At 43.5% G+C, this 13,683-nt stretch overlaps 1 protein-coding gene across 1 annotated transcript in view; it reads right to left on the reverse strand.

The window, feature by feature from the left end:
- LOC147458837 (uncharacterized) overlaps positions 1-13,683 on the reverse strand; it is a 130,105-nt gene that overhangs the window by 21,400 nt on the left and 95,022 nt on the right. Inside the window, exons 8-9 of the mRNA XM_086510262.1 lie at positions 5,306-5,596; positions 5,109-5,186 (exon numbers count right to left, since the gene is read on the reverse strand). Coding sequence (XP_086366388.1) covers positions 5,109-5,186; positions 5,306-5,596 — 369 coding nt within the window. The remainder of the gene's footprint in view (positions 1-5,108; positions 5,187-5,305; positions 5,597-13,683) is intronic.

Consider the following 13,683-nt stretch of genomic DNA (forward strand, 5'->3'; position numbering starts at 1 on the left):
GTTATGCGGAATGGAGCCGGAGACAGAATTACACTACATATGCCACTGCACCGTATACTATGAGATACGTGGGCGTTTCCATTGCCTATTTAAAGAAGGCTTTGGACCTCTAGATAGAATCATGCAATACCAAGATCAAAGATGCTTAGGCTTGTACCTATTGGAACTACATCGGCACAGGGATAATCTAATGAGAAGACAAAGAGCACTACAGCCTCAGAGGCAGATCACAGATTTCTTCGGATCGAGAGAAACAAGAGTGGAAGGAGAAGCAAGAGGCCAGCAGCCAGCACAAAGGAGTACCCAAATTCATACCAAAGGCACCCTAATTGACAGAGCAATTGAGCTTAAAAAATCGAGACGACCACGACCAAGATGCAAAAAAACACTTCACCGGAGGAGACTACAACAAAGGATCAGAAGCATTCTAGCCAGACACCCAGAATGCTCCTAAGAAGTTTATTTAATACTTTGTATTTAGTTTTTTCACATTTAATTTCACACTTTCACACTTTTCACACTTAGTACTTTAGTACTAAGGTACCTAGACATTGTAACAGATTCACCACTTTTGTATCAGTTTGGTCTCATAGGTCATTCTGGCCTTTTGAAGACGTTAATATAACATTTCATTTCTCTCTCTCTCTCTCTCTCTCTCTCTCTCTCTCTCTCTCTCTCTCTCTCTCTCTCTCTCTCTCTCTCTCTCTCTCTCTCTCTCTCAACCCAGTTTCATACCCTCTATTCAAGACATTACAGTCGGGCCCACGCCTATTGGGGTAGCAGTAGATCATGCTCTCCTCATGTTTACCATCTCATTCCAGTTCAGCACAGCTCGACTGGCACAGACACCTATGCATACTCGATACACTTTTACTTCAGAGACTGATTCTGTCTACATAGATGGTATCTCCAGACGCTTATGCACAGAGGATCCGGAGAGACTTTTAGGGAAGCTCACCTATATATTGACAGAGACACTACAGGATGCAGCAGCAGAGGCATACCCCATACTCAGCCTGGGCAGCGCCGACGTTTTGGGAGCACACCCCAAAATAGCTGGTATGATGAGGACTGTAGAGAAACAAGAGCCCGACTTCAGAAGGAGGTACTTCTAGGTGTCATTACTCACAGGCAATCACGGATTGCTTCTCGGCGTTTGGTACGACAAAAGAAGAGGGTGTTTCTAGCTCGACTATAGCAAGATTTATATCAATTGTTTTTGAGCCAAGATTCAGGCGAGGCATGGCGACGCTTCCATGAGCACTCCCCCCCCACCGGTCATCACTTCTACGGAGGTATGGGGTCAGTATGCATCATCTCTCTGCATCCTCTTGGGGCAGCCACCTCTTCCAAATCCGCCAGAGCCATGCCCACACACATGTGCTTTCTTTACTGCCGAGATGGTAAAGAAAGCCATTGACAGAATGAAAAGACTAGGAGAGCATATGATCACGATGGCTTGGTAGCAGAGCATTTTATACAAGCCAAAGATTTGCTTGTAGAGCTTCTAGCAGTGATGTTCAACCGTGCCATGTGCGAGGGCCTACCTGATACTTGGAGTTTGTCCACAATAGTACCTATCTTCAAGTCAGGGGACCCTATGGAGCCTGGGAACTACCGCACTATCATGATTGAACACACATTGGCACAGTTGTACGCATCCATCCTTGAGCAGTAGTTGAGTAGCAGGGCAGAGAGACTGGGTGTACGGGCAGCAGGACAGGCGGGTTTCAGGAGAGATTCTCTACTCTTCAGAGCCATTATTGAGGAGGGGAGATCGCGTGGGAGAGGGCTCTATTGTTGCTTTGTGGACTTCCGCAAAGCCTTCAATAAAGTGCCCAAAGCCAGATTGATGTGCAGACTGCAAGAGATGGGGGTTCCAAAAGAGTTGATTTGGGGGATCATGGCTCTATACAAGTCAGTGGTGGGGCATGTACGCACTCCAGAGGGAATTTTTGATTTGGTTCACTCCACTATTGGGGTGAAACAGGGCTGCCCGCTATCTCCTACACTATTTGTCATGTATGTGGATGAGGTTTCTGACTACATTGAGAGGGATGGTGATAGAGGAGCACAATTGGTAGGGACATGGATCCCACTACTGTTATATGCTGCTGATATTGTGCTGATTTCCAACTCCCGGGAGGGAATGCAGCGTCATTTAGATGCTTTGTACACATTTTCCCACAATAGTGGATTGTCTGTTAACCTCGGGAAAACAAAGTTATGGTGTTTAACACCACACCACAGTGGGTCAGGAGGTCAGCACCTACTTTTAAATATGGTTAGGAGATGGTGGAGTATACAAACGCATATACCTATCTTGGGGTAGTCTTCAGTGGACCGGCATTTTCATTGAGGAGAGCAGCAGAAACTAGATTGATGAGAGCTTATGCAACCTTGGGAGGTTTGGAGAAGATGTGTTCGCAGGTTCAATTTCAAGAACCTTGAACAAAGCTGTGGCTTTTTGACACTCTAGTGGCTTCACCTATGCTCTATGGGGTTCAAATTTGGGGACCCTCAGTGGACCACCACGTCAGATCTGGTAGCACTGATGGATGGAGATGTATAGAGGAGGCCTCAAGTCTCTATGATCTCTCGTATGATTCGGGCTAAGGCCTCAGTGGAACATGAGATTATTCGGGCTGAGCTGGCTGCCCCTCCTCTCGTAGTTGAGGCCCTTACTAAATCAGTCTCTTTCATGCATAATTTATGGGACCTTCCTAGAGACAAATATGCTCGGCTAGCACTTGAGTCATCCCGACAGCATGTTGGTATGGGCAGATGACATCATGGTTTCAGTCACACGGCTTCAGCATGGATAGACTGCCTCCATTCCACTACTCCTTGGATGCACCCTCCCTTTCTCTCACATGGATGGAGACCACTAGACTTACACGTCAGGATTTGATTCAACTAGATGCCAAAAGCACATGGATACAGCCGTTACAAGAGCTGGCACAAAGATAGCTTTCTATAGAGAGCATCTCCTCCAACTAACAGAGGATGGATATGTGATCAAACCAGCCTATATGGACACTCATTTATCCTATGGGATACGATGTGCTATTGGTCAGATGCGCACATCATCGCATCAGCTAGAGATTGACACTGGCAGATTTAGGAGAGTACCAACAGAAGCCAGGATATGCCAGTTATGTCATATAGAGCCAGAGACAAGTTACATCACATTTGTCATTGTCCGGTATACTACGAGATACGAGGCTGCTTTCACTATCTATTCAGAGAGGGCTTTGGACCGTTGACTATCAGGATCAGAGATGCCTCGGGTTGTTTTTGCTAGAGCTGCGTAGACACAAGGAAAGTCTCTTGAGGAGAGCAGGTAGTGGATGACATTCACACAGGGAGATAACTGACTTCTTTAGAGCAGGGACTCAACAACTGGATGAGCATGCTTCGCAGCAGACTTCAGAGCCCACTTCTACCAGAGGTATATTAGTGGACATAGCCACTGAGCTCGAGAGAGCTAGACACCCACGTCTATGGGGGGCGACCACGACATCGGCGGAGGCTCCACCAGAGAATGAGGACTATTCTAGCAACAACATGGGAGACGCGCAGTACGATTATTTACAGAGGCAGACATTGACGAAGCTCTTCAGCGACCGATGCAATACTTTCGCGGACATGGATGATAATGATGATGATTTTCAGGCTGACGATTTGAGTCTTTTAGTTTTATTCTTTTACTTTACTTCATTTTATTTTTGTATCCAGACATTGGATTAGATCCACAAGGATTGTATTAGATTGGTCTCATAGGTCATTTTGGCCTTTTGAAGACGTTTAATATAACATTTCATTTCTCTCTCTCATTGTTGAAGATAGAGAAAACTAGAGACTAGGGGCCATGGTTCCAAAATTGGTTTAAACATGTTCATGGTTTTGTATATAACATGTACGATGAAACATGTAAGCATTACGCTGACGCCACAGGGTCCAATAAGCCCAGTATCTGACCCACATAAAGAAGACCGCAAAACGGTATAGTGTCAGTGAGAAAATGCCAAATGCTCGGAAACCCCAGGAAAGCAGAGCCGCATACAGGCCGATACACGGCGAAGGAAGTCTCTAGTAATGCAGCAATCCCACAACAAGTGGCAAGTATCCTCTTCTGCAGAGGAGCAATGGACGCAAGAGGAGGGATGAATATGACGCGCCCCAAGAAAAGTGCCAACAAGAAGTACTCCAAGCAAACAGCGCCAAAGAAACAGTCGCTCCTTCAAAGGTAAATGGCTTTTCCACAAGGCAGAGAGAAGCTTCCTCCACCAGAGATCAGATTTGTGCATGTGCCAAAGGGCATTGCAATGATCAGCAAGCCATGATTGTGGTAGAAGAAGAGCATAAATTCGACCCACAGAAATATCTCGAAAAGGCGTTTCCCGAAGATCCCAATCAGACATGCAATCACCGTCAGGTAAAGGTGAAATTGGCAAAAAGTCAAGCAACATACTTTGAAGTTCTCTCCAAAACTGACAGTACTGCATGCCCAATATAAAACGGCGAGCGGCGAAGGGAAACTCAAAAGTATATCCAGCCTCATCGACTACATCCTCAACCACACGAATGCCACGGCCAAAAGAAAGTAAGCCTGGCGAGGGGAGCGGTCGACCAAAGTAAGAGAAAATGCTCGGCTCCAATGGAGACTCTCCAAGCGAATCGAATCACCTTCCTGCCGAGGAGTCCATGAAAGATAAATCGTAACCTCTTTCCAGGCAGACACTAAAGTGGAAGCAAGAGGACATCCAGGAATGTACCCTTCCATCTTGCCGAAAACCACCTCCCAGATAGATGGTTGCCAATGGCCAAAAGAGGAAGTAACAACATGCTGACCAAGGTGTGCAAACATAAGAGTCCAAGGCTGAATTTGTTGCGCAAGTGTAGGCAACAGCATAGCTTTCCTAGCAAGAACATGCCTGCGCAAATCCGAGATCCAAAAAAAAAAAACACACACACACACACACAAACACAGAGACAGCCAATTGATGCATGACCATGAAATGCGCTCCACCAAACTCTCCTCACTTCACACACTGGACCAAACTCGCCCCATTTGATTACACATTCAGTAAGCTCAGAAAACTTACATCCATTTTTAGCGCGCGCACTACAGTGTTGAAGCTTGAAGCTCCCTTAATCAGCAATTTATTATGATTAATGAAGTTCTGAACATGGGAAAGAGACAACAGAAAAACCTATGTCAAAATGCGCCAGAATACAAAAGCAGCATGAAGTTATGCTGGAAGGAAAAATTCTTGGACTAGGAGAATCAATAAACTCTTACATTTCCAAATAACTGATCCTTAAAATGCCGCATCTCATGGTCATTTTTCTCCTTTTGTTCCAAGACAGCAGTTTGTTGTTGATTCAAACGACCTATCAATGCTGTTAATGCTTCGCGCTCAACTGACAGAACATCCTTGGCCTCCAATATCTCCGCAAATTGTTGCCTTCCCCATTCTCCAGATTCAACTATGCGAGAGAGACGTGCACATTCTTGCTTAGATCTCTCATTCTCCTTCTCAATAATAGCAACATAGTCCTGAAGCTTCAGCATCCTTTTCTGCTCGTGAATCTATTATCTTCTCAAAAGAGACACTGTGAATTTCCAGATAGTTTTTTGGGAAAAAAAAAAGAGTTAAGAAATGTTGACATTGTCAAGTTAGATCCTCTATTTCTGTCTATCGACCTGTTTGCCAAGCTCGAATTGAGAGGGGGGGGATGTACTCGCATGATACCTTAAGTACTTCATGCGCAAGTTTTCATACCAGATTTTGAAGAAAAAAAGTGGGTAGAGATGAAATGCAGAATGCAGTTTGTAGCTATAATGCTTGATCCAGATGTGTTTTTACTTTGTTCAAGAGGCCCTATCTCATTGTATGAACATGTTAATCAACATCACTATGGATCAAAAGGGACAGAGCAGAATATGTAACTTTTATCAAGTCCATCGAAATTTTTTGGAATGAGAACACCAAATGCTGGAACATTAGATTGATATGCCTAAAATCATTAACCGTACCATAGTGGCCATGGATTATAAAACAGGTTTCAAAGGTTGTTGCAGGTTTCTGTCCATATCTAAAACGCCATCCGAGGGGGTAATAACTTCAAGATAAATGTTGTTTATAAATTGACACCATGTGATCATGAACAATGCACAACATGTCAAAGTAAGACATGAATTAGGTGTGTTATGGGCACGAGAACTCATGGCTTACTTGAAATGTCAAATAGAATGGATGGGAACTATACGAGCAAAAAATTTGCTCTTCAAAGAAATGCAGACATGACGTCTTAGAAACTTTTTCCCCGGATCTTTTGTACAGGAAATGGGTTTCTATGAGTCATACATAGTGGGCAGATATAGGGACGCACTATCTTCGCTGTTATAGAATGTAACCACTCTACACTATTAATTTATTAAGTCATCACTGTATGCCCTACAATCTGCAAATTGGTATTGCACAGCCGGAAATAATAAACAAGAAAGAAGGAAGAGAGAAGAAAAATTGGAGATTGATGGTTTTAAATAAGAGAGATTAGTGGCCTTGAAAGTTGAACTGCCACTGTTAGTGCCTCGATGCCCAACAAAAGGAGGATTACGGCACTCCGTCAATACCTTTTTTCTCAAATTCCGTGTCACACAACCTGGTTTTCTTCATTAAGTCACCTTCCTCGATAGTATAACCTGCAACTGTCACCCCACACTGTATCTGGTCAAAGGTGTCAGCAAAGTTGGGATTTGTAGCATACTGATCAAGCATATCTTCAAAGTTCTGATGATGTATCACCCAAAATGTTAGCCCATCTCATTTGCTTGTCGGCAAGCTACTTCTGGGACAAGAAGTATCGCAAACTCTAATGATCTGTAAATACTATGCAATCTGCGCCAAGCAAGTAATGCATCCATTGAGTCAGAGCGTGTATCATTGCTAACAGCTCCTTCTCATAGATCTATGCAACCCCTCAGGTCTAGAAAACAATCTACTCTCATAAGCTATGACATGGCCTTCCTCATTAAGACCACACCAAGACAGTTACCACAAGCATCACAGTAAACCTCAAATCATTCAGGTAGATCTAGCAAAATAAAAGACCGGTTGTCAACTTTTCCTTGAATGTATTGAGCACTGCAATTTCTGAGGTTCACCAAGTGAAAGGAACACCTTTCTGAGTCAAGATATACAACAACGAAGCAATCTCCACAAACTATCTAATGAACCGCCTGCAGTACGAGCACAAACCCAAAAAGCTTCGAACTTTATGCACATTCACGAGGTCTGGTCATTTCCGAATGGCCTCCATCTTGGCCAGATCTATCTGTACACCCTCTTTCTGAGATGATGTGTCCCAAAAAGTGTATCTCTGGTAGGGAAAACTCGCTCTTTTTCCCGTTGATCACCAGTTTGTGTTGCTGCAATGCCTCAAAAACCTGTAAGAGATGTTTCTTGTGATCTTCTTCATTCTTAGAGAATATGATGATATCTCAAGAAGGTACCCACAAACTACTTGTACTCCCTAAAAATCCGGTCCATCATCCCGTTGAATGTTGCAGAAGCATTTGTGAGACCAAAACGCCTCACCAAATACTCGTATTATATCAAGGTTGCATAAATTCCGTGAATTTATCAATCACAATGTTAAATTGAATTCGATGACGTTAAATTGAATTCGTATAGTATTGGTCATCTTATACTAGCGTACTTGATGTTTTTACTTCATTTGCTTTACTACTAGATGTTGTAACAAATTTGTGACTACTAAATTCTTATGTTTCTAAGAATCTCTCATTAGCCAATGTGCATTAAACACGCATATATAGTCACAAAGATACACACACATACATCTTAAACATAAATCTGGTTTAATACTTAACGTATTTCATGGTTCAAAGTTGTTGTTATGTATCGTACAATGTCTTTTTTGTACTTCATGTATCATATTTCACGTACCTATTTACCTTGCTTGTATACATCTCCAGGAGCGACCCCGATTTGATGATAGACACATCAATTCTGTTGAAACCTCCATACAACAACATCCTAGCGTGTGTGTACTTCCCTTGGACAACAATTAAGATAGGACAACAAGACTCAACCAAAACCGACAAACAGGAAGGTCTTACCACTTATTAATGTGGCAGTGTTTATACCCGTACAAGATTTTATTGACTGTGACAACATAAAGAAACTAGAAAACTAAAGGACATTTCTTTTGGCGAAGACCATTTGTGCTTCACCATTACCATCAACAAAGTTTATCCTTCTTGAAACACTTGTTGGAAGGATGGTTAGTCTTACCACAATGAACACAAGGATTTTTGGTGAAGCAATCCTTTGTTTGATGATTATTTCGCCCACAAATTGCACAAGATCTAGTAAACGGCCTTGTTAAAGTTGATGTAGAAGTGCATTCATTGACTACATATGTTGTGGATGAAACCATAGAAGAAGTAGCACGGGATGCTCTTTTCTCCCCTTCCGGCAAAGAATTCACAATGCCATCCAGAAAAGGTATAGGATCTTTTTCCTTCAAGACGGTCACAATTTGATGAAACTCAATAGGTAAACTATTGAGTAAACGGCAATAAGATCTTTGTCACATACTGGAGCTTCAACATATACTAGCTGGGTTATGATGCTCTTTAACCTCTTAGCTAATGCTGCTATATTTTCATCAATACGCAAGGTTAAGGATTATAATGTCATCTTCAAGATCATCTTAGAATATTTATCTTTGGCATCAAAAAGAGTTTCTAATTCTATCCACGCTTTGTTCGAAGATGTGACATTATCTACATAATGCATAAAATCATTCTCAAGAGAAGTCAAAATAATACCAAGTGCTTGTTCGTCTTTTCTTTGTTGTTCGGCGAGTTACAACAGCAGTTGTGCCTGCTTTGTCTATTAAAAGAGGCTTGATGATGCTCCAAAAAAAATTTCTCATGAGGTATCCCTTGACCTTGGTTTGCCTTGAATGAAATCCGGACCCGTCGAATTTGTCGACCTTGGACGCCATGTTTGATGAAAAAATGAATTTGTATAAAATTTGTTGCTAAAAATTGAATCTCGAAAAAATTGATGAAGCTCTATAACTCCAGATGGGGACCATTGAGAACCGTTGGCTCTGGTTGTAAAGCCGAAATAATATGATGATGTTTTAAGCTTGTCAAGAATTTCAAGATATCGAGCACTTGAAAAACTCGAAATAATCTTTCTGCAACAGATCTAGAAACTCAAACTTTTTAGCCTTGAAACTTAATAAACCCTTGCAAATGAGGCGTGTGACACCGATATGCCAACCGAGGAGGGGTTGAGCGTGAATGGGTTCTTCACCAATGCCAAAAAGGACCACAATAGGAGGGCAAAGGCAAAAAAAACTTTTCAATATGAAATGAAATTAAAATAACCTACAATAAGCTAACGCAAGGTGAAGCCGTCGATGGCGTTTTCGTTCATGGTGACATGGAGAAGCGAAATTTGCAGAAGCTCATGTGTCAAAAGTTAATGAGCTGGCTTGGGCGACCCCGTTGATAGCAACTTTGCAAAGTTCTTAGCAACTCGATATTTTTTCGTTTCTCTTCGTAAGGACTGCTAATACAGGGACCTCCAAGCCGAGGCTATGGAGGCCTAACCCCAAGGCTTTGATACCATTTGTTGGGCTTTGGCTATGGCGAGTGCAGATGGAGGTGAGTCATGAGAGAAGGGCGAGAGCAAATAGCAGAGAGAGAGAGAGACATCCACACACCGAAAACCCCATGCTATCATTAATTTTCATAAGCCTTTACATATATAGAAAGCTAACTACAACTCTACAAGAGTTGTTGCATGTACCTAAAAAAGGAGTGGTGTGTGTGTTCTTACTCAAAAGGCTATTCCCACCGAGTTGGACGGGCTTGAACCCAACATGCTATGTTCTTCTAATTCTCTCAAAAAGATCTGAGTAAACAAAAAGATTGGATTTCATTAATTTGGAAATGGCCGAAGCCGATACAAGTGTGATGGATTTACCCTTTGATTTTACATCGAGGATGATTTCTCTATCTTTGTCATTCTTCAATGTTGCCTTCCTTGCCCAATAATCAACCATGACATGGTTCTTATGGAGCCAGCATTACCCCAACAAGAGTACATCACACGGCATAATGTAGAAGTCCTCGTGCCCTAGATAACCCTGACAATGCAACCACGATTTTGCCGATGACAGGTGTAATGATGACATCATGCCCCTGTGCCGCTAAAACCTCATCCATCTGTGGTCCCATTTCTTTAAGCATTATCCCAAGTCGAGCTACCAATTCAAGTGACATGAAGTTGGCCTTGGCTCCTCCATCGAAGAATATAAGGACTTCTTGGTCGTACCAGGCCCCACACGTTGCAGAGCTCAGTACTCTCATCCTTCGGCTCTAAAGTTGCTTTCACAAAATCACAAACCAATCCTTCCTTTGTCTTTCCTTTCTTTGCTCAATCGTCTGCCGATTTTGAAGTTTCCGGTTTGTCCTTAGCTTGCTTCTTAAGTCCTTTGTTTGGACACTTCGTAAGGATGTGCCCTTGTTCCCCACAGCCGTAACACAAGACAAGGATGAAGACGGAGAACTAAGGTCATCCTCGGCGGAGCGAATATGCTTCTTGGATTCACTAGCCTCCTTGAAAGTTGATTTCCGATCCAAATAGCCAGGACATCCCTCATAGATGCTCTTCTTCTAAGGGTGCTTTGTGCTCTTCATCAACTTTGACTTTCTGTTCAAGAGCATTGTCAAATTCTTCTTGTGAGTACAATTTCTGCATTTTTGCATTCGTCTTTGCTTTCTTCTACATTGCCATCCTAAGAGGTGAATGAATGGTGTCTCGCCATCGTGAGTGAACATCATCAAGCAAATGAGTCTTCAAATACTTTATGGTTCGGGTCCTTGGGGTAATAGGCCATGATCCTCTCCCGATTCCTAGGAAGGTCGGCACCCGTTGGAATCTCCGTTGTTCTCCTCCATTCCTCCATTGGGATTGGAGCGTTCTTCATCTCCCTGAAGACCGGTAATCGATGGAACAATTTCCTCTCTCTCAGATTTACTACTGAAACCCATGTATGCTGCAAGGAAAAGGATCGAATCCTCGGTAGGAGAAAAATCGTTTGGGCTCTGATACCACTGTTACGGCTTGCACACTTCAATTGAGAAACCTGAAGCAACACACATGAGAAAACTGCAATAACTGAACTTGGAAGGGCCCAAAAGCATCATACATGAAAAGTTGTGCTTCCAAAAGCCTCAAACCCCAAAAGCTAATGCCAAATGTTTCTTGATGTTGCTTTCGCGTTTTGCGGACTGTCCGTATAGATGTCACAGCATAATGGTTTCCGTGATTTGCCGATCAATCCGTACGGACTGCCACGTGAGCAAGTTCTATGCAGTTGGGTGTCCAAGATTTTTGGGATTTCACACGCCTTGGCCATATTCTTCAAGTAGGAGGGTTAGGTTTTAAAAACCCTAACCCTCTTGATGTGCCACGTCACAAACTGACAGTCTTTTTTTTTCCAGAAAAAGATCCTTCTATTAATATTGAAACTGCACATGGGGCTACAACCACCTCTGCTAGAGAGGGATACAACAATCATAAGGGGGAGACTCTCCCAGTGAAAAACAACATATGAACAATGAGGCTAAATCAGGAGATGAGAGGAGGGAAAGGCCACACAGGTCGGCGGTAGTGCCATCTCAGCACACCTTGTGAAACCGGCCTGTTCAATCCAAAAAGGGCAGTAGACTTTACTTCAAACCTTGATTTAGCTTTCACCCATTATTAGTCGTCTATTATACCTGCGCTATAGTGACACAAGAGAGGGGAATGGGATACAGATGCTAGAATGCACCTGTATGAGAAGACCGACACCAGATTGGCCCCTAACTTAGGCGCCCCTTTCGGTATTTCTTTATTGTTTAAAAGAGGGAATAAACGCTGTGGTTCTTTCCAAGCTGCCTCGCACAACCTTGGCTGAATTTTGACTGTTCTGGCCTGCTTTCGGCAGCATAGCTGTACTAGAACCCTTCACGGTCAGTATTCCCACGCATTAAAAGACTTTCCTGACGCATACGGGCACTTTGCAAAACCTGGCGAGAATCTGCAGCACGCTGAATTCTCTGTTTTCAGCCCTGAAAATGCGTCAGATCGCCTGTACAGCGGTCCCCTTGCGTCCCCGAACCTCCTGGGGGTATTAGGGTCCGTTTAGGGCCAAAACCCTAAACCTGCAAAAATACACAGCAGGCTGTAATTCACTGTTTCGGGCTCCGTTTCGCGTGCCGGTCGCATCCGTAGCAAGTCCTCGAGCTCCCGCACCTGTAGGGCTACTTGCCCTTTGAATCGCACGAGATTTCTGGCGTGAAACCTCTCCGAATTCACCTGTACCTGCGGGGGGATTAGCCGCTAGCTAATCCAGTACCTGTACAAGAGGCTCTTGCCTCGGCAATCGCGCATGAACCCACACAACTGTACATTGGTCAAATGAAGAGCCCACTAGAGGGGCATAACATACTGCCAAAGGGGAGAGAGAGGGCAGTGCGTAGCGTGCAGGGCATCACTCCTGGCACCGCACTGTACATAGGAGGGAAAGCAAGCACTCCATAGCTCTCAACCTGTGACAATTTCTGCAAAACAGCCCCTTCTCCCTTCAAATTCAGCGCCAACTCTCTCTTGCATTAGAAACTGCACCAGAATGTGCCACTTGGCACATTTACAAGCATTTTCCCGTTTTGGGGTTGCCGCCTAAAAATCTCCCAACCGGTTGCCCAGTTGACTTCACGGCAGAGTAAGAAAATGTTCCCCTTGTCATTCCGGAGGTAATGACGCAAACACATTTTCAGGTCCCAAAAAAGCAGTTCCCTAAATTTTAGGAGATGCTTCCATTGTATCTTTCTAGGTCATCCCACCCTCTTTGTACACTGTGGCCACATCCAGAACTGAAATGTAGCCTCTGTAGCAAAGGATTCCGCTTTGGCTAGTCAATGACCCCACTTGGCTAACCATAGTCCTTGTCCAACCTTAGTGCTCTCTTGCCCTCAGGCCTGGACTCCCTCTGGACAGTTCCACACTAGCTATGCAATTCAGGGCAGTTAGATTTCCCGAGGGGTGTTTCCAAAAAGGGAAAGTAAATAGATAATAAGAAAGAAATCAACAAAAAGGATAAATAGTAGTCACACGCTGGTGACATACCCCCCTCTTGAAATCTCAAACGTCCTCGTTTGCATCTATGTCGTTCATGCTCCTAGTCAACACTGATGTATTCAACACCTGTCGACACAGGTACGACACATACATGCTCATTGTCAACCCTGGTGTATTCAACACCTCGTCGACTCATGTATTGCCTGCGTGTGAACCCTGTCCCAATGACATAGTGGTAGCTACGCACTCTGTCATTGCTTTGACTCACTCACTTTCCAATGACAAATTGGTAGCTGCACATTTTGCCACTGTCTTATAGTACACGTTGGATCCCGTAACACTTTCGAGCATACCCAAACGGACAGTTTAAGAATGCAGTTACACATGTACTCTTTAATAGAAGCAATCACCGTATCCTTGACAAACTGACAAGAAATACTCACTTCTATAGCACTAATGAAACTTTTGGACATTCCATAAGAGCAATTGCCAAACTGACAATCTG

Source organism: Adiantum capillus-veneris, chromosome 4, assembly GCF_014529385.1.
Source record: "Adiantum capillus-veneris isolate H3 chromosome 4, ASM1452938v2, whole genome shotgun sequence".
Classification (NCBI taxonomy): Eukaryota; Viridiplantae; Streptophyta; class Polypodiopsida; order Polypodiales; family Pteridaceae; genus Adiantum; species Adiantum capillus-veneris.